Here is an 18,756-nt window from a genome sequence, read left to right as displayed (position 1 = left end):
TGTGGAATTTTGGCCCACCAGCCCATGGGTTTCCTTTGACGGACTCACGCGTGGGATGTTTGCATGCAATTAGCGCCGGGTTGACAACATATTTGACGGACGGCTGGAATTTGACGGTCAATTTTTCCGGTAAATCATTGGAGGGCGGGAAGAAGGGGGGGAGGGGTGAATTATTAAAAATAAACTGAACAGCGAATGAAAATCACGTATCAAATAGAAGTAAGCATATTTATATGGTTTCATAAATAACATGACGACTCATTCTCAATGATCTATGGCTATTGTTAATTTTAATTAGGTATGAGAAACTTTTTTATGATTGGTGGAATTCATAGAAGACTTATTTGCTATATGCAGATCACCTTTTTTCAGTTTGGTATTCCCAGGAAAGTTTCCACCAGGAAAACTCATAATATAGAAGGATATGTTATGTCTAATTAGAAGCCATTTTAAATAAATTTCCGAAACCTAAATTTGAACTACCAGTCATAAAAATTGCATTTAATGTTCTAACCAAAAGAAGTATATGCTGAGAATGCCAAATCGAATGATTATCGTAAAGATGTAAAACAAATCCCGAACACAAAATTTGCAATCCAATTTCGGACCGAAAGGTGTGCTTTTTCCATGATTATGTTACCTCCCATTAACACCAGCGGCGCCTTTTCATTGGCGGGACAATTTATCTCCCTTGCAAACCCACCGGCAGCTTTGTTGAAGTGTAAAGGGTCGTAGAACTGCGGAACGATCGAACCGATAAAGTGGGCAGACAATTGGAAACAGATTGCAGCAGACTGTGCACCGGTTGGTCTTGACGTTAGAAATTGGCGCTGAAATAGCCGTGAGGCAGGATAGGGGTTTTTCCTTTTTCTTGATAGCGAGTCAACCAAACTTTGCATGGCAGACCATTTTCTCAAGTGTTCATCTTCTGTCTATCTCGCGGATCGATACCATCGGCCTTGGATGATGGATGAAGCACACTTCGCTTCGCCATTCACCGCAATTGATATCCTCACAAACCGGATCTCTTGAACCTTCTTCTGGTTCGCTTACTTTGCACACTTTGCAATGTTACTACACTTCCTACTTAAACGATTACAGCTGCACAGACAGTGCTCGAGAAATTAATTCCAGCTCTCGAACACTTTTCTCAATCAGTTTTTCATGAATAGAGCAAGGGCAGTAAACTATGCTTGATATCTGAATGGTTCCTTTTGCGAATGTTTTGGTAAGAGGGGTTTTTCACACATCTTCATTTCAGGTTTTTGTTCAACATTATCGATAGGATTAGCATAACATTTTGTTCGGAAAAAGTGGGAGGTTTATCAATATTTGTGAAGAAATAAACAATACACTTTGAATTATTTCTTTTAGTTTTGTTCTTTTTGCATAGAAATTAAAATTACCTTCACCATCAACCCAGGGACTCACTCAATTTCTCCAGCCAAACCTAATAGATTACGTCAACAACTTCCCAGCCAACTGAAGAACGCTCGATACTGGTTCCACATTAACTTCATTACCCTCCCATCCGATCACGTTTCGCGGCGACACTGGAAGCGAACTTCGCGTCCAGAACGATTGTCATTAACCTCAAATTGGTGGAATGAAATGGCGGAAGAATGCAAAGTATTTCTGCCTGTTTCATTTATGCGACCATTGCCACCGTTGTGCGCACTTTATCCACTTGATGCTGCCACAATGGAGACGCTTCGAGAATGTTGACGCTGAACCGGTTGTCCTTCGTTGGTGGGAAAACGCTCGCCGGAGCTCGTCGCTTGAAAAAGGAGTGCGAAAAATGCACCATTAAGCGACGGGCGTTGAGAAATTGCCCACGCATTGTCGCGTCGGTTTTCCTTTCGATTCTAATTCTTTCCCGTTGGAATGTATAGTCCTTGAACTGAGATGGTTATTCAGGCGAGGACGAGTGAAAAGTTTGTGGAACGTTATGGATTAGCCGGGTAGAATTTAATCTAGAAATAAAATATTTTTTGACAACAACGATTGGCCGCACCACTCGTTAATATCAACATCGATTTGGCTACGTGACATACTTGTTTTATCTTCGTAATTTTTCATCGTAATTTATGTTCCATTCCGTACCAACAACTATGCTTCTTGGTACTTGGTTAAAGAAATATTGTTTCGAGCTTTTAGTCTTTTGTTTTGTATTGGAAACCCACATTGAGGCCACGGGATTCACGGTTAAAGGGTATGATTGAAAAATCACCGCCATACTTCTTACACAACTTTTATAAAGCCATTGATCAAAATACTCGACCTTAGAGCTGATGTCCTGCCTTCGTTGAGTCATACATCGATGCAAATTGAAAAGTTGCCTATTGTGTCGTTTTCACAATTTTTTTTCATTTTGTCAAGGCTTAGAACGTTCAAACCGCCGGTTCCCGTCGGGTTCTACACGCGAACCGGTTTCAACGAGACGCGATAGTCCCTTTGGTCAATGCGCATCGTTGACAGCGTCCTAATCTGGCCGTCCGCTTCCGAACACTGAGAAGGACCTATTTTTGCTGTTCTATGCAACTAAGCATAGCAATCAACACTACGACGCATTTTCCTTGTACGTCGAATATAGGCGCCCGGTGAATGACAGTTGCATACAAAAGCGCATCGTGCGATAGCAAGGTACAGCAAGGTACGGTCCTTTCCCATGCCCGAGGGAACGTTCACTAAACGGATTTGGGATTGGGTTTTGCTGGTGTAACGAAAACTGGTAAAAAACGAACCTATCCCAGCCTACCATATGAAATGTTTCTGTTTTTATTGGGCAGCTCTGTGACATGAATTTTCTTACAAAAAGAATCCATATTGTTGTTTCCTGCAGTACACTGTTGTACGGATCATTCCGAACAGGGTTAAGGCGTGTCCTTATGCATTTTTTTACGATCCAAAAGATCGAGGATAACCCATAGTATTTCAAATGTATGTTTGAAGGCTCGTAAAGGGCACTTCATGAAAGAGTTACAGATCGAATGGGCTTAAAAGTTGTATAAAACTTATGCTAATGATAATTCATCCTATAACCTAATCTCCAATCTTGCGACGTTTTCAAAAACATGAGAATTTTAAGTCAAATGTATTTATCAGTGCGGAAATTCCCAGAATCATATTGGGTATTCTTATATGAAACAGTAGCATCTGGATTAATATTTATAAAGGCTATACCCTATTATGTTTTTTGGAAATATGTCTATTGTACAAATTCATTCGTATGTCCTAGGTATCTAAACGCCATGCAAACATGATAATCTAACATAAGTCATGTGGTTTTAGACGATGAAGTCATGTTGTGAGTGTGAGGGGAGGGGTGAAATGAGTTGTTAACAGATCTCAAACTGTATAGTGACTGGATTGCAAAGCTGGATGTAATCAATAATTATGCCTTACCAATTCACATATTCATACTCACTGAAACAGATGCTTGTCCAAGCCTGAAGTGCAGCCAATTGGCAATAATTTCAAAGAAGGATGGACATCCTACAACAACGATGTCCTTGTCCGAGCGCTTCAAATACTCCTGCCCAAGGCCGTCCAAGAACGGAACGAGCGATGTGTGAACAATTTGGAAAGCTTTTTAGCAAAGAAAGCTGCACCGGATTGATTGCTCGTTGTGCGATGGAAGTTGTCTCGGATGCAATGCAATCGAAACAATCACCGAAAAAATTGCAACCATTTTGCTGTGGTCCGAACGCCTGATGTGCCTGCAGTGCCAAGCTGCCAGTGGTGGTAGTAATGTATTATGCATACATCGGCACCATCGGCCAGTCGTTCCCAGCGTCGACATTGTTGTTTGACTTGGGACGAGCCCGACCGAACGAGGAAAAACTTTGGCAAACTGCCTACTGATGCCTTTGTCGGCTGGACTGAAGTCCGTTAGAGCCGGGACCGGATCGGTTGACGGGATTCTCGTAGCCACAGAAGCCACCGGCTTACAGTTGACCTGATTTTCGGGGTCGAGCATCTGTTATTCTGCTGCCCAAAGAGATGCTCCCACGCTTTTCCGTAGATTTTGGGCCGGGGTAAAAGTTTCCTGTATGCCTCAGCAGATATGGGCATTGCATCGAGAAACTGCAAGTGCAGCACTCTGGAAAGCTCTTGAAGGAAGAGTTTTTGTGTCAATGGCTTTGGCCATCATCCGTACAAAGACATTCTTTTCGCAGTAATACCTGACGACGTAGAAATTTTGTTGAAGACGTTTTTTGGGATGTATTTCAAAACGAAGTTACGTAACATTGTCATTGCTCGGTGTTACGACGAAAAGAGTAACAAACGCCATGAAGGCAAAAAAAATGTGCCATCACACACTCGATGATATTCTACAAAAAGAATTTGTGTCAACCAGCGAACCATGGAAGGCCAGGTTAAAGCCGTTCAACCAATAATTAGAAACCTAATAAAAGAACAGGTTGAAATGGTAGTAAAGGAAGTTCAAATGGGATAAAAGCGAACACTATAAAACCGAATGTCGGACAGTTTGAATCAATTTTTACCCCCTGACTCGGGAAATGGCTGGGATGGGCATTCGAGCTGGCGAACGACCCCGGTTGACACTTGAACCAGCACACGGTTGTGGTGCCATTTGTTGGTATCATTAAACGTCGAGTTTATTTGATGGTGAAACATGATTTTGAGTTCTCCTCCGATGAGATTTTGATGTTTTGCGATGTCATGGGACACATTGGTGGCTCATTAAAGTGGTTTAAATTAAATTATTGAATCACCGCTCGTTAGGGTGAAACTGCAGTGTTTACTATCATGATGTGTTCGATAAACTCCTTTTAAAGGGCAAATATCCGCTCTTAGAATAAACCCGGTAAACATGTGGTACATTCCAAAAGGAAACTTATCGATTTCCTTAAAACATGACACACAAAAAGCGCTCTGCTGTATCCTATTTTTTATTTATAAATTTCTCGTTACTATGCAAGATTACTTTAAATTAACGTATCACGGCGGGATCGTATCTTTCAATATTCATTAGGCAACAACGATCCTTCGACGAAATCCTTCACGCCCTACCTGTTATGTAAACCGAGCTATTATTACGAGTGGGTGTACGTTTTGTTTTTTTCTCCCCCTATGTGTGTAAATCTATTAACACCCCTTTTATCAGTTAATGGGAACAACGGATCGAAAACGCACGAACATGGTGCTGCTTCGAGCCGGGGATTATTTTCAGTCCGGTCGATAAATCAGGCGCACATGAGTCTTGGGAGTTTTCCCTGTCGTTCCAGCACCTCGCTGGTTTCTGCTCTTCGCTCCTTAGCGGATAAGCGCAGTGGGAGGACGAAAAACGAGGCTACCGGGAAGGTCAGGATTAACAGCTCGTTAGCATAATTTATCCCATGAAACGGCGATGGCGAACGGCGGAAATGGTTGTGACGCGAGCGAGTTCCGTCGTTTGGAGAGCTCCATCAAAACCGAAAGGCAATGGCGAAGGAGCAGCGAATAATGATGTGTTTCAGGGCTGTTTTCAAACACCAGCCATCACTCATGCCTATCGATGATGTCGCTAAAATGCGCCCAATCGATGGGCGTAATGGGGAGTTTGAAAAATATGTATATATTGCTTAGGTTCCGTTTTACGTTTCCCTCACTTTGATATTTTTATGTTACGAGGATCTTCCGTCCGGCGCCTCGGGCCCACTACCACTTCGCCATTGGATCATCCTCGCGTTGACTCGGTGGGTGGTGAAAAATTCCGCAAACCTCGTCGAAAATCAATCACAACCGAATCACTCGCATGGTGTGAACTGTGCAGGATGCGGGCACCAAATGGGCACCGATTGGCTCACGCACGCACGCCGGTTTTCAAAGGATTCTTCCACAAGGAATACACCCTACGATGGGTTTCCATTGCGGTGCACGCGGAGAAGGGTGCGAGCAAAAGCACTCGTAATGCGGGATGTGTTCAATCAAATTTTTCGAATTTGATTGATGGAGTGCCCCGGGTATGGATACGTCGATTTACTTTGGTGCGCGCGATGACGTAAGGAATTGAGCAGTCCACAGATCCCGATAGAACTACGTTAGCATTTTATTTCGTTCCCCTCGGCCTTCTAAGGACTCGTTACGACGTAGACATAGTTGAAGACGCTCGCCGCCGGGTAGTGAGCAATAAAAAAGAAAAAAAAAACCGGAGGTAAATCTGTGTTCTCAGTGACAGATCGATGAAGTGATGGAGTTTCAAAATCTGTTCCGACAAGCTGCAGTGGCAAGTACCGATAACAGACGAACTACGTTTGGTAGTACAGCTTTAGTAAAACAAGTCGGAATATAGTGATATATTGAGTCAACATTTGCATTATTTCATACATTATTTCAAAAAACAAAATAACACATGAAAGACGTGAATAAAATGTTGAATCTGGATTATCAAAACACGTTTTATCCTAGTTCTATCTCTAGATGACTTTAACCTCTTTTGTAACGAGGTTGTTTCTCGGTTTTCGTCAACAGCATTGTGGTTCATCCCATGCAGCTTTAAACACTTAAACCACTATCGACCTCAGACGTCAGACACTCTAGTCCCCAGCTGCTTACCATTAAAGGGTCAACCATTCCGAAACTGCAGCTTGTCAGTGACAGGTACTTGAATTTGTAGCACCCTAGCATAATTTTGCGCTCCTTCCCCAGCACTTAATGGTAGCAGAACACCTCATTAATGGTGCACTTACGGGACTCCGTTTGTCGGGTGTCGGTGTTCGGTATTGCTACTGTCGGAAGTAATATGGAAATCAGGAGGAAAGCCCGTTGGAAGCGAGAAGCATGCAGCTTTCTGGACGATGTGTCGGGAGCGACTTTTTTTTTTGTTGCTCCCTTCCATGTCAACACTGCTTCCGGCCATGGGTTAAGCGCGCTAACCTTTTACCCACACACTGTCGACCCGGCTGCCCTCACACTAGATGGATCTTGACGAGTTCTTCCCTCGGTAGTGCGATGAACATTGTGGCTTTTTGCATTTGTGGCAGAGAGATCTTCTTGATTTTTTCAAGAACTTTAAAGCAAACGGAACATAAAGTTTTTTTAATTTTACTGCCCTCCTTAAAAGGTAAATATGTATGCAAATCAAAAGTGTTCATAACATACAAATATCATAGGCAAAGGAATATGTTCCAAAACCAACAATTTTCATCAATTTCGTATACCAGCAAATAATGTTTCGTATACCAGCAAATAATGTTCCTTTTTTCAATTTATCTCCATGCATGTGTTACCTCAGCCTGCAAGTGGTTCTTGTCGTTCCACAAGGTAAGCAAAGAACTTTTTCTCCGTGTGGCATGCCCTTCGTTTGAACCCCATTGAAGAACGTGCCATTTGGCCACAATCAAAGAGAGTGTCGAAGGAGGAAGCGCCCACGAGAGGGAAAAGATAAACGTTCCATCGTCCCATGTGTGACCCGGTTGGTCGGTACGTCTTTCACTTTGCCACATTGGGGTTGGTGCAGCGAGTTGATGTCCTTTTTTCCTCTATCCGGTCTTTATCTCCTGTCGCTAGCGGTAACAATAGCGCTAATTAATTAATTCTGCTAGCCAAAGGGAGCACGTTCCATGGGCGGGCGGGTGCGTGAGACATTGCTCGAGGTAATTTTCGTTTTTCCATTTCGTAAAAATGTGTGTACGTGTGTTTGTGCATAGAAACTAGCGTGTGACTTGGCAGGAACTGACGGGTATGCAAACCTGGACGACGCAGGGTCGTTGAAACCATGGTCGAAAGAATGAACACTCGTTGCTTTGATGTCTGATGCTTCTTCTGTTCGGACTTTCCGAGGTCAAGCAGCAATTGGCAAGGTGCTACTATAAGGATCTAATGTTTAGTCAGCAGAGTGTTGGGAATCTTCAGATGGCATCACTTGGGACATCACTTTGATGCTCAAGTCATGTGCAAATTATTGTGGACTTTTTTCTTGGACTATTAAGAACATGTGTCGTCATAGAAACAGATTACGAACTTTTTTCCAAAAGCATTACCCATACCAGTAAATACTAGTTTGAAGAGTAGTTTATTTTTTTCACAAAACTACGATCTATTAAACAACGTAGCTGTTACATTTTATATTGATGTTGGTTTTATTCATTACCTTCATCATAAAAGATAGTTCACTAGCGAGAGCTAATGATGGAGGGAAGGAAAACTTGTTCTTATTGTCATTTCCAACCAAGACATAAATCTCCCATCAAATCGTCTGACCCGTCCATTTGCTTAATGAGTGGATGAAGAAAGTTTAAAATTTTCAAATTTAATTACCAACTGCGTTCCACTGTACTTATCAACAGTAATGATCGTTTGCGCGTTTTCCGAAGCAACGCTTTAGTGCTGAAACTGTGTAGATAAAACATTTATCAATCCTATGAAATCGCTCAACTGTCGTTAGTAAGTGTCGGATTTTTTCTCGATCGCGTGGTGGAGAAATGTTAAGAACGAAAAAGTAAATCCCAATCAACTGCAAGAGCTGGTTCTAAAAAGCGCTTTCGCGGAGAACGCGATGCTCGGAGTTGTAATAAATGATTACAGTGCCGTGCTGCAAAAATAGATAATCGTAGTGAAACTTTTCCATCATGTTTGCTTGGTACACTAGTTCCAAGTTCTTTTTGAGCCACGAATCATCACTGGGCAGCAATACTTTCCTAGCAGACATAAAAACAAAAAGCGACAAGTAACTGATCGGAAGGACAAGAGTACAGAACGCGCCAGCAAGGTGCAGGATAGCACTGAAGTCGTTGGATATCGATGAGCATAAAATCAACAAAGTCTCGAAGGCACGCGGAGAGAGACGGGATCCATCACACGGTCGGATGCCAACGCACTTCCGCATGACCACCCGCCCATCTTCTGATGGTACTTGGTCACGGCTCTTCCACGACTATTGACGCAAGGTCATCAATCATGTTTATCTAGCCCACGCCCAGCCCTCCGAGTGCTGCCTCATTGGAAGGGAAGGCCTTCGTGGCGGAAGTTACTAATGTTACCGAGCTTGGACGCCGCCGGAGTGATGGCACTATCTGTGATGGCGATTTTTCTTTCGGTGTCTTTTTAAACCCGCGCCTTTGGCCTTTCCCGCTCGGGCCGTTCCGTCCGAAGTGGAGCGAAACCGTTGGCAGCGAACGAGCCATCCGAGGTTGGCATGGTACTTATGAGAAATCACCGTCTGCCGCCGAATGAATGGCCTTTTCATGGCAGTGCCCAGCGGTTTGCGTTCGCATTGAAGGCCGAGATAAGCGATGGATTGGCGAGTGGTGAAATTGCGGTTGCAAAAATGCAGCTTCATCGGTTTTCGCGTTAGAAAACTGCATCCGAAAAAAAGGTCAATCGAGTGGGAGCTACCAAATGGTGGACCTTGGAAAGCCATTTGTACTTTTGCTGCCGAGAAGGAAGCGGTTTTTCTTTTTACAAAAATCCCCAACCGCACCCTTTCGCTGCATTCAAACGGTCACGCAAACATGCCGTCTATTTTTAGCCCTTCGTCCTGCGGGATGAATTGAGCGATTGCGATGTGGATCGGTCGGTTTCGATTGGTTCAATTGAAAATATTGAGATGGCACAAAATTGCTTCCGAGCGCTTGGGATGTACTGTAGCCATGCGCTGGTCAACTGGTAAACGCCAGTTTTTTAGAAATACAACACGAACGAATCTTGCACAGGAAGCTTGATACAAAAATAAATCAGTTGAAATAGATCTTATTATCTTATTGGGATTCAAATTGAAGACAAATTGATTTCTTATGTGTTACACAAAGATAGTCGATCTGAACTGAGCTACACAAATGTTTGTTTAATTCAATCCTTTCCGCGTGGATGTAACATTTGATCAACTAAGCTTTCTCTTGCAGATATTAAAAAAAAAAAATACTGGCAGGAAAACTTCCATCGGAACTATGGCATTGCCTCTTAGCGCTCGAACATTCCATGGGATCAGCGCAGTAAAGAGAAAACGCTACAGACCAGCTATATCACTAATTGTTTTCTCATGTGTCTAGTGCGATTGGTTTAACTCATCCCTTTGCCCGGACTTCAATGTGGGAGGACGATGCATGCAAAGATAAATTGGATTAAAGATGGCACATGATTGCCAAGAGTGAAATTTTTAATTCCGAAGTAAGGGGATTATTGCGGTAAATTGCAATTACGACGAATCAACACTGAGGCAATCTGAACGTAGAGCAGTTGTGTGAAATTGTTTTTCTCTCTGATACGTTAATTATCAAGCCAATATAATAGAGCCAGGCTCTGATCTTTTGATTCAAGTAATTATGTTTACATGCCACAGTCAAAGTATATGAATTCAGTATTTGAATTCTGGATATTATGAACATGGTTATCTACCAACGATGTATAATATATGTATAAATAATTGACCATACCAAGCTCGGACGATTGCTTTTGTCGCTTTCTGCTTCCATCGCTTATCCTAAAAAAATTGGTTGCTAGCTATAAACGGTGTTTGTTTTTACAACTTCCAATATCCTATCGAGCCCGCGTTCAAAGCGAGAGCCGCCGAACCGTTCGACAATACATTAAGGAAGGATAAATCCTTCTAAGTCCTCTGCCATCCCTTGATGGCCGAATGGAGTGGCAAATGGCGGGCCGATTTGAGCCCGCGCCACCATTACGGTTCAATAAATTTATGCCATCGTCGTGGCCAGTGCGGGCAGGACTCCTGGCATACCAGCCACCAAGCCCTCCCCCTTCATCGACGAGGCCCCGGAAAGTGGTAGCATAAAATATGAGCCATTTATATCGCACTCAAGTGACGACCATTACGGCGACGGGGCCGGGGTCGACGAAAGGCGCAACATTATCCTCGGAGCCTCATCCCCCTACCCCCCGCTCGGGAGGGACTCAAGTGGAGCGAGATTGGAATACAATTTAGTCGTGGGATGAATATGATTTTTCACCATCCATTATTGCAGCCGCCCACACCGTTCCGTTCGCTCTCGGCCACAAGGCTTCTAAGGCTTACTATGGAGACGATGTTTGAGCTGCCGGGAAAACCCACCACGAAGCCACGCAAAGGACGTGTGTGTTTGTGGGTGCCTGTGCATGTGTGTCGCATCTAGCGACACAATCGATGAACGTTGTGCCTATTGTTGGTGTGGTATTACACCATCGTCGGGATGGAAACATGGGCTGGAATCGAGCGGGCCGGAAAAGTGCTACTGTTCCCATGCAGCTTTTTACCGATACGTCGGCCTGGGCCATTCTGGTTCGATTTTCCGTTGCCCTGACAGATGGACCCGGGGAAGCTGCACAAAACATTATACATTGTTATAGGTTTAGTTGGTTCCATCCGGTGCGTTTGATTTTGTGACGGATGTTGCTTCTCTTGTTTCCGATGTAAGGATTTTTTTTTGCGACATTCATATAGCACGAGCTGTATATTAAAAATAATGATGTCACAGGAAAACAAACTTTTTATTTTAGTCGGGTCGTTCGACAAACAATAATATTGAAAATACAAGCAAAAGATCATTTGAATGTTTTATTAATTTTATTCTCTTGAAAAATGTTAGGTAAGACTGAATTTTCCCATTTAACGTCAAAATACAATTTCATTCCATAAAGAGAGACACTATTTCTGCGCGTATACTAAGCTTAGCACAAGCGGTCGTAGTTCTCCATTACGGGTACCCTCGGAGGAGTTATTTGAACAAACGACCCCATCTTACTAATGTTTTACACACGCCCGTACTAGTGTTATCTTTGAACGTTCCAAGACCACCTGATAATGAAAAAAATCTAAAGCGCCACATAAATATAGAATAATATTTCCCCATCAGAATCAACAAGGTAAGGTTGAGCTGAAAAGGAAACGATAAGTCCCCGCGATACAACCGCACGGTCGCCCTGGGAGTTGAAGGGACATGAAAATGTAATGAGAATCAATTTGAAGCCATTGTGGCCCGGCTTCTATTTTCCCGATTTCGCTACACGATTTGGTCCTGCCAGGCGAACGGACGGACGGTGGGGAGAGACATCGCACGGATCGCCAGCGCCCATTACTTATCCAATCTCGGCAATGGATGGTCATTACACCGGTGTGAGGCTGTAGGTACACCGGTCCGTAAGATTGGCGCTCCGCGTTGGGGGACGGACTACACGTTCGTCCATATTTGCCAAACTAAGGGGCCAGCCGGGTAAATTTGATTACCCTGCCTGCCCTAACGAGAACCGCATGCGAGTAGGTCATAACGCTTAGGGCGAGGTAGGACGGCGGAATGGTGGTTGGAGAACGATTTCATTAGCCTTCCGATGTCGAGGTTGACCCGTCGGCTTTTTTGCTTTTCCAATTTCAGTTCAATGTACCGAAGTGTCGTAAAAGTAATAGGAAGCTTTCGCGTTGATCAAGAGGAAAATTAATCTACGTTTGGATGAAAAAATCTACTTATTTTAAACATGATTTTAAGGTAAATATTAAACTTGTGTGAATCAAAGAACTTTTTTCAAATGTTATGGAGGATTTTTTTTAGTGCTATTTATGACCAGATATAGTTTCTCGATTTGGGTGTAATAGGCATGTTTTTTTTGTGGCACGACATCGCTTAGTAGGAATAAGGCCTCTCTCCGATGAGAGTTTCTGCTTCCGAAAGACGGTATACTATAGATCGGCGATCACCCGTTCGTAAATACCGGAGGGTGCCGGACTCGAGATTCGATCCCACACCTGTGGTGTGGTGTTTCTTCGCGCTACCGCTGCGCCATGGTCAACCCCGTTGTATGCACTTAGGATTAGAATAATAATTGCATTGGTAAACAATATATAAATATTTGAAAAAGTAACGTTGCAGGAACTGCTCCAAATTGCGCCATAGATGTTTCCTTCAACCACGCACATAGTGATTATTATCGACAGGCTCCGGAAAGTCATCGTCGTCCTCCTCCGGGGTTCGGCCTTCCTGACGCGCGATCCTTCTCTCATTCGCTCTCATGTACCGCTTGTTCAAGGAATTGTAGAACTAAGTAAGAAAGAAAGCAAGAAATTCAACAGCTTGAGGTGATTAAAAGAGTGGAAAAGCAGGGGGATAGTTTCAAACATACATCTCTGATTCTGTGCGAAAGCAGCCGGTGGAACTCGTGCGTTAATCTTTCGAACGTTGGTCGAAGAGTCGGATTCACGTACCAGCAGGACAGCATGATGTCGTACAGCTCCCGGTTGGTGTGCTCCGGTTTCTCCAGCCGATACCCATCCAGCAGCTTCTGGTGAAGGATCTGCGCCGAGCTCATGTCGGCGTACGGCGTTGCACCGAGTGAGAAAATTTCCCACAACACCACGCCGAACGCCCACACGTCCGTGTTGGCGTTGAACACCAGCTTGGGAAAACTCTCCAGCGCGAGCCATTTGTGTGCGGTTGTCTCATCCTCGGCACGCTTGGACGCGCTGCTGCGGAACACGGTCCGGGTGAGGCCGAAGCCGCAAATTTTGACCACACGCTTTTCGCACAGCATAATCTTGCGTGCCCTCAGCGAGCCGTGCAGAATGCGGCGCGAGATGAGATACGCCATACCGTTGGCGATCTGCGAGGCGAAACAGTGCAGATCCTGGGTGGTGTAGCTTTGCAACATCTCCGGCGTTTCATCGTCGGGCAGATAAAACCAGCGCGCCAGCGGTCGGGAGATGAAGTTGGCCCTGTTCTGCCACAGGAACTCCTGCAAGGTTCCGTACGGACAGTACTCGTACATGACCATCAGATCACCTGGCATATAGGAAGATTAACAATTAGCACCTCGTACAATTAGCTCGGTTCGAATGCAATTCGCACCCATGCGAACGGTTTCCGTAATGGCCCCGAGAAAGTTGACTATGTTCAGATGCTGGCCAACTTCAATCATCATCTTAAGCTCCGCAATCAGCACGTGCATGACGGAGTCGCACTCGACGTTAGCCACTATATGCACTGCCACCGCTGTGCTTGGCTCCCGGGGTACGATCGCGACCGCTTTGGCCATCATGATGACGCCGAAAACACCATCGGCGATCTTTCGGCGAAAGCGCAGTATCTCCTTGGAAAATTCGTACTCCGGTGGAATCTGTAGCACATGCTCTTGGGCCGGAGTGACCGCTTCCATTTCCGTTCCCTGATGATCGCCCTTCATTTTCCTTCTTTGGCTGCTTTTCAAGTAACTCAACGGGATGAGCAAACCCAACAGGGTTCCGATTGCACCAAAAAAGATGAGAACTCCAGTCGGGTACCCTTGAAGAACGAGAAAAAAAGAAATAGTTTCACAACGTTTGGGAAGATTTCTTAACTAACATTGAAATTGTGGTCTGACTTGGATGTACCACGTCGTTGATCGTTCTTTTCCACGGATCTTCGTGAAGCATGCTATAACGGCGAAGTTCTCCTTACGCTCAAGCGTTAGGGTTAGAGTCCCCTCCTCGTGCTTCAACGAACGGCCATTTTTGTACCATGAAACCGACCTGTCTCGGGGAGTGCAGTTCAGCAATACATTTTCTCTAACGAAGAGTGTTATGTTGAACATGGCATTCTCAATTGGCGGGTCATTGAACTGCTTCATCAGGTTCACTTTTTTTTCAATGAACCCACCATTGATGTCCCTAGATTTCGCTTTGCACGATATGACATAATCGACCGTACGCAGGGTGATGCTTGCCGACCATACGTAACCATCCTTGGCGGCCAAGACCGTCACCTCGTTGCCACCAAATTCGAACGTGATCGCATTAGTGTATTTGTAAATGTCTACCAGGCATCGCACCTTCATCGGTGAGGACAGTTCAGGTGGAGTTTCAAGCACAATTTCATCAGTGAAATTACGCACATATACATAAGTGTATGCTGTTTCTGAGCCATTCACGATCCAAGCTTGGACGTCTAGTCTACCAGGAACATTAATATCATCCAAAACATTTACTTTGAAACAACCCTCTCCTACTTGAAACAAATCACGATGTATTGACTGTAAAAGAAAATGTTCAATAGTGCATTAGTTTGAAGTAATCAAAATACGATGAACTTCTGTCGAAACGTAAAACTTACATACTTAAGACCTTGCGATGGCTCTAGTTTGTTTTTTGCACTATCATAGTAGAGTGGTGTGAAGTAAACCCCCGTGAATGGTTCTTCGCCGTACAGCGAGCATACTTGGAAAGCAATAGGCATGGGTTCTTGAAGTATTAACACCACTTTTTCATCGAGTTTAATCTCGAGCAGTGCTACAAAAAAGGAGAAGACGAGAGAACTGTCTTGTAAAATTGTACATAATTTGAAATAAATATTTGTCCAAGAGTTTATAATAACTCACGTCTGATGCTGATGCGCATGCTATGTTCCTCCGATATCTGTAAAGCCCCTTTGCCCTTTGCCGTGACTAAGAACGTACCGCTTTGCTCTGGTCGTGCGTTTGTAACGGTGTAAATCACCTTATCTAGTCGCTCATTTTTTTTGCAATTACTTCCAAATTTGAACAGCTCACAAAAGTCAATATAGCGTTCCCATGTTTTTTTCACGATGTTTACGATGATGTCGACACTGTGGTAGATTGTGATAACAAAATTCTTATCCACAAAATTAAGCACCATCGGCTCTGGATTGATACGTCCAGCATCTGCTAGTTGTTTGCTATCGGTTGCTATTATCAAAAGATAATGTACATCACAGTTGTAAAATTGATAACAGCATTTGTCGCTAGTTGTTTGGGTCCTTGTAATGTTCTTTAAGGTTTGCTGTAATTGTAAGAAGCACAAATTATTCCATTATATTCAAATTCAAAGCAGAAATACTTCTAAAAATATGAACCTTGTTGTTGTTTCTGAAATTCGAGGACTGGAGAGCAACAGGCATGTAAATGTTGCAATAAATATTCAAATTACTATTTTCTAATACAAGCCATGTGTTTCTGGCGGCGCTCGGGGGTGAAAAGTGTATATCTCGTGCAGTCAAAACTGTGCCTTGAATAAAGAAGAAAAGTTTGAGAAAGTACAAAGAACAGAAAAATATACAACTTGCCCACCTGAACTCAGCACTATAACAATATAGGTGAGGAAACCGCCAAGGGAAAAATTAAAATAAACCATTATCACTACCCTTAGAACCAGTGCAATGATCTTCTTAACTATCAAAAACACTCCAATTTATCACGAGCGCTCTATTTTATCCGTTGTCGTTGCTTAAAACACAGAGTTCGACCAATATGGTTCGAAGTTTAAACTATAACTGAGTGTGTAACATACAACTAACTGCGTCAATGTGATGAGGCGTTTCCATAATAATTTGCATTAGTCACATAAGAAACACCACCACTGTAATCAGTAAACTACCGTTCGTCACAATCGCACCCGTAGAGCTACTGGAACCTATTGCCCTAAATGTTGCAATGATATCGTGAAATCGAAAACGAAATGAGTCACAGACAATTTATATACAATTATTGAAAAACAATTCTAAATTACACATTGTGGGAAAGTTTATTTCTTTGTGATGTTGAATTGTTTACAAGGTAAATCTAATGATAAACAGCCGGCCCGAAATTCGTCACACCCGGCAAGATAAATTGTTTACCCTAGAAACATACTGTAGTTAATGTGTTTTGCAACATAAATGTCTACACAATTGTTTTTTTTTCAGATACATATTTGATTTTTTCCTAGCACAAGATTTTTCAATTTATTTTTAAAACTAATCTTGAAACTAAAACGACTGAGATAGTTGAGTCTTTGAAATGGGAGTAAATTAAGTTATATTTTCATACTGTGTTGTTAATCTTAAAGTAATTTTTTATGTCATTTTATACTGCCATATTCGATTCGACTTCGATATTTGATTTGAAAGTTGAAGATGTACTGAACTTCAATTTCAAGCTATCAAGAACTATTGCATAAGTAGTTGCGCTACGCTGAATGGAGCAAAATTGGTAATATTGCCGTGAAACTGATTATAATATATGCCTGCCTGATGATATGACGATTATTCAACAGCAAATGAACAACGGTTTTTTATCTTATCTACAGTCTCTTTCTACCGTTGCATGAACCCGAATCGTTACCAGAATTCTTTTATGTATCTGTCATGTTAAATACGAATTAGTAACCTATACCTTGCTGTGACTATTATGATAAATCATTTCTTGCCCACAGGATCCAATCATCCTTTTTTGCGTACAGCTTTCGAGACTGAAAGGTTTTTCTATGGCTCCAATATTAGTTGTCTTGCATAGATTGAATATGCTTTTTCTTGGAAACAGCCTTACAAATGCCTTCTTCTACCTTCCATCAGCCGGATATTAAATACTTTTCCACCCATCCATTTTTGGACTCACTTTCCAATGGCGTATCCCTTCTTGAACCAATTAATAATTTATTACGAACGCAAAAAAAAAAGATTTCGTCAAGAAAAACAGGCTGCAATGGATATGACGCGGCTAGCGAAAAGAAGTGCAAAAAATCGCTTCGTTTTTATTGACAAATAAAGCCACTCAAAGCCATATTGAACCGAATGGAAAATTTGAGGAACTCAAAGAAAGGCGATAACCTGCGCATGTAGAGGATTCCCCGGATCACAAGTACTATCACAAGTAATTCTTCCACACCCTGGTCGAACCCTAAATCAAAATTTTCCATTTCCGTACCTTTCCTATCATTCTTCTCTTGGTAGAAATGGATCTCATTTCGCCATTGCTTTAATGGGGTTGCCCAAAAACAAGGATCCAGTTAAATCACTGACACAGATTAGTTTTCTACAATCTTGCTCATCGCAAGTTGAGGGCTACTTTTCACGCCGTTGAAAATGGTTTTAAATGAAAACAAAGCGTGGGCCAAGTGGTTGTGGTTAGGAAATAGGAACGAAAAATCAGTTCGTTTTTTATTCCACAGTGTGCAGTTTTTTCTATTAAAACTTAAAGTAGAGGATGGCTCAAGTTCCACCTGCTTTCATCTGCGTTAAGATGAGTTCAAATGGGTGTCTACGTTTTTCTCTGCTGCCATCCACTGGCAGAAGTTTGCCAACCGACATCCAAAGAAATGTTTCGTTAGCGCTGTTTTGGAGTTACTCTTCCCACTAACGCTTTTCTTTTACAGTTCATTGAAGTGGGTGGGTAATTTTAATTAGTATAAATTCCCAGAAATACCAACTCTTGTTCTCTTTTCCAAATTTCCATTACTCAGAAAAGGGTGGATGAAGAAATTCAATAAATGCTAGCAACCTTTTCTTATTGACCATACCAACCTCTGGTTACACGAATTATTCTTAGGAATACACAGTTGCTCACACTCATAAACCGTGACTCATCCTTGCAAATATGTAGACATGTTTGAGTTGTAAGTGCCCTGCTGAGTTGTGCGAGATTTGATCACGTACATTCGAAACAAGCAGCTGTTTTCGAGTTTCTTATCCAATCTCTCAAGTATCACCATTTCGCTGAAGGGCTGTCTGAAACGATGATTGGAGATGTATCGTTTTGGAATATGCTTCCCTGCCATTGCCTAGACATCATAAGCATTCGGAGGACCTGGCATGCATAATTAAACTGTGCTCATATGTATTTTTCATAATTCGAATATGCCATATAGGAAAAATACTCTATGTTTTCGCTGGAATTTTTGGAACCAAAAAAACAAATACGTTCCCTCAAGATTCATCAAAACCTTACGATACCTGCCATCCGTACATTTGCAGCAAAACATCTTACATTGAAATCCATACTTTCACATTCATGCGTGATTCTTTTTATTCCTGTTTTGTATTTACGATTCTTTCAAAAGCATGAGTGTTATATCCGTTTTGA

At 42.7% G+C, this 18,756-nt stretch overlaps 2 protein-coding genes across 2 annotated transcripts in view; one reads left to right on the top strand and one right to left on the bottom strand.

The window, feature by feature from the left end:
- Positions 1-18,756, top strand: part of LOC131259387 (uncharacterized) — a 94,454-nt gene that overhangs the window by 21,575 nt on the left and 54,123 nt on the right. The gene's annotated exons all lie outside the window — the stretch shown is intronic.
- LOC131272394 (vascular endothelial growth factor receptor 2-like) lies at positions 12,837-15,298 on the bottom strand. Its single transcript, XM_058274116.1, has 6 exons — positions 15,280-15,298; positions 15,015-15,190; positions 14,268-14,934; positions 13,776-14,207; positions 13,054-13,709; positions 12,837-12,971 (listed from the first exon to the last, which is right to left on the bottom strand). The coding sequence occupies exons 1-6, from the start codon at positions 15,296-15,298 to the stop codon at positions 12,837-12,839; spliced, it is 2,085 nt and encodes a 694-aa protein (XP_058130099.1).

The sequence above is a fragment of the Anopheles coustani genome, chromosome 3 (assembly GCF_943734705.1).
Source record: "Anopheles coustani chromosome 3, idAnoCousDA_361_x.2, whole genome shotgun sequence".
NCBI lineage: Eukaryota > Metazoa > Arthropoda > Insecta > Diptera > Culicidae > Anopheles > Anopheles coustani.
Note: the sequence above shows the minus strand (reverse complement) of the source record. Positions and strands in the feature narration are given on the sequence as shown.

What these genes read in the sequence shown, in the direction of transcription:
- LOC131272394 (XM_058274116.1), bottom strand. An exon ending in TACGGAAACCGTTCGCATGG is followed by an intron (nt 13,710 to 13,775) that starts GTGCGAATTGCA and finishes CCTATATGCCAG; the next exon opens with GTGATCTGATGGTCATGTAC. An exon ending in TTTCGCACAGAATCAGAGAT is followed by an intron (nt 12,972 to 13,053) that starts GTATGTTTGAAA and finishes TTTCTTACTTAG; the next exon opens with TTCTACAATTCCTTGAACAA.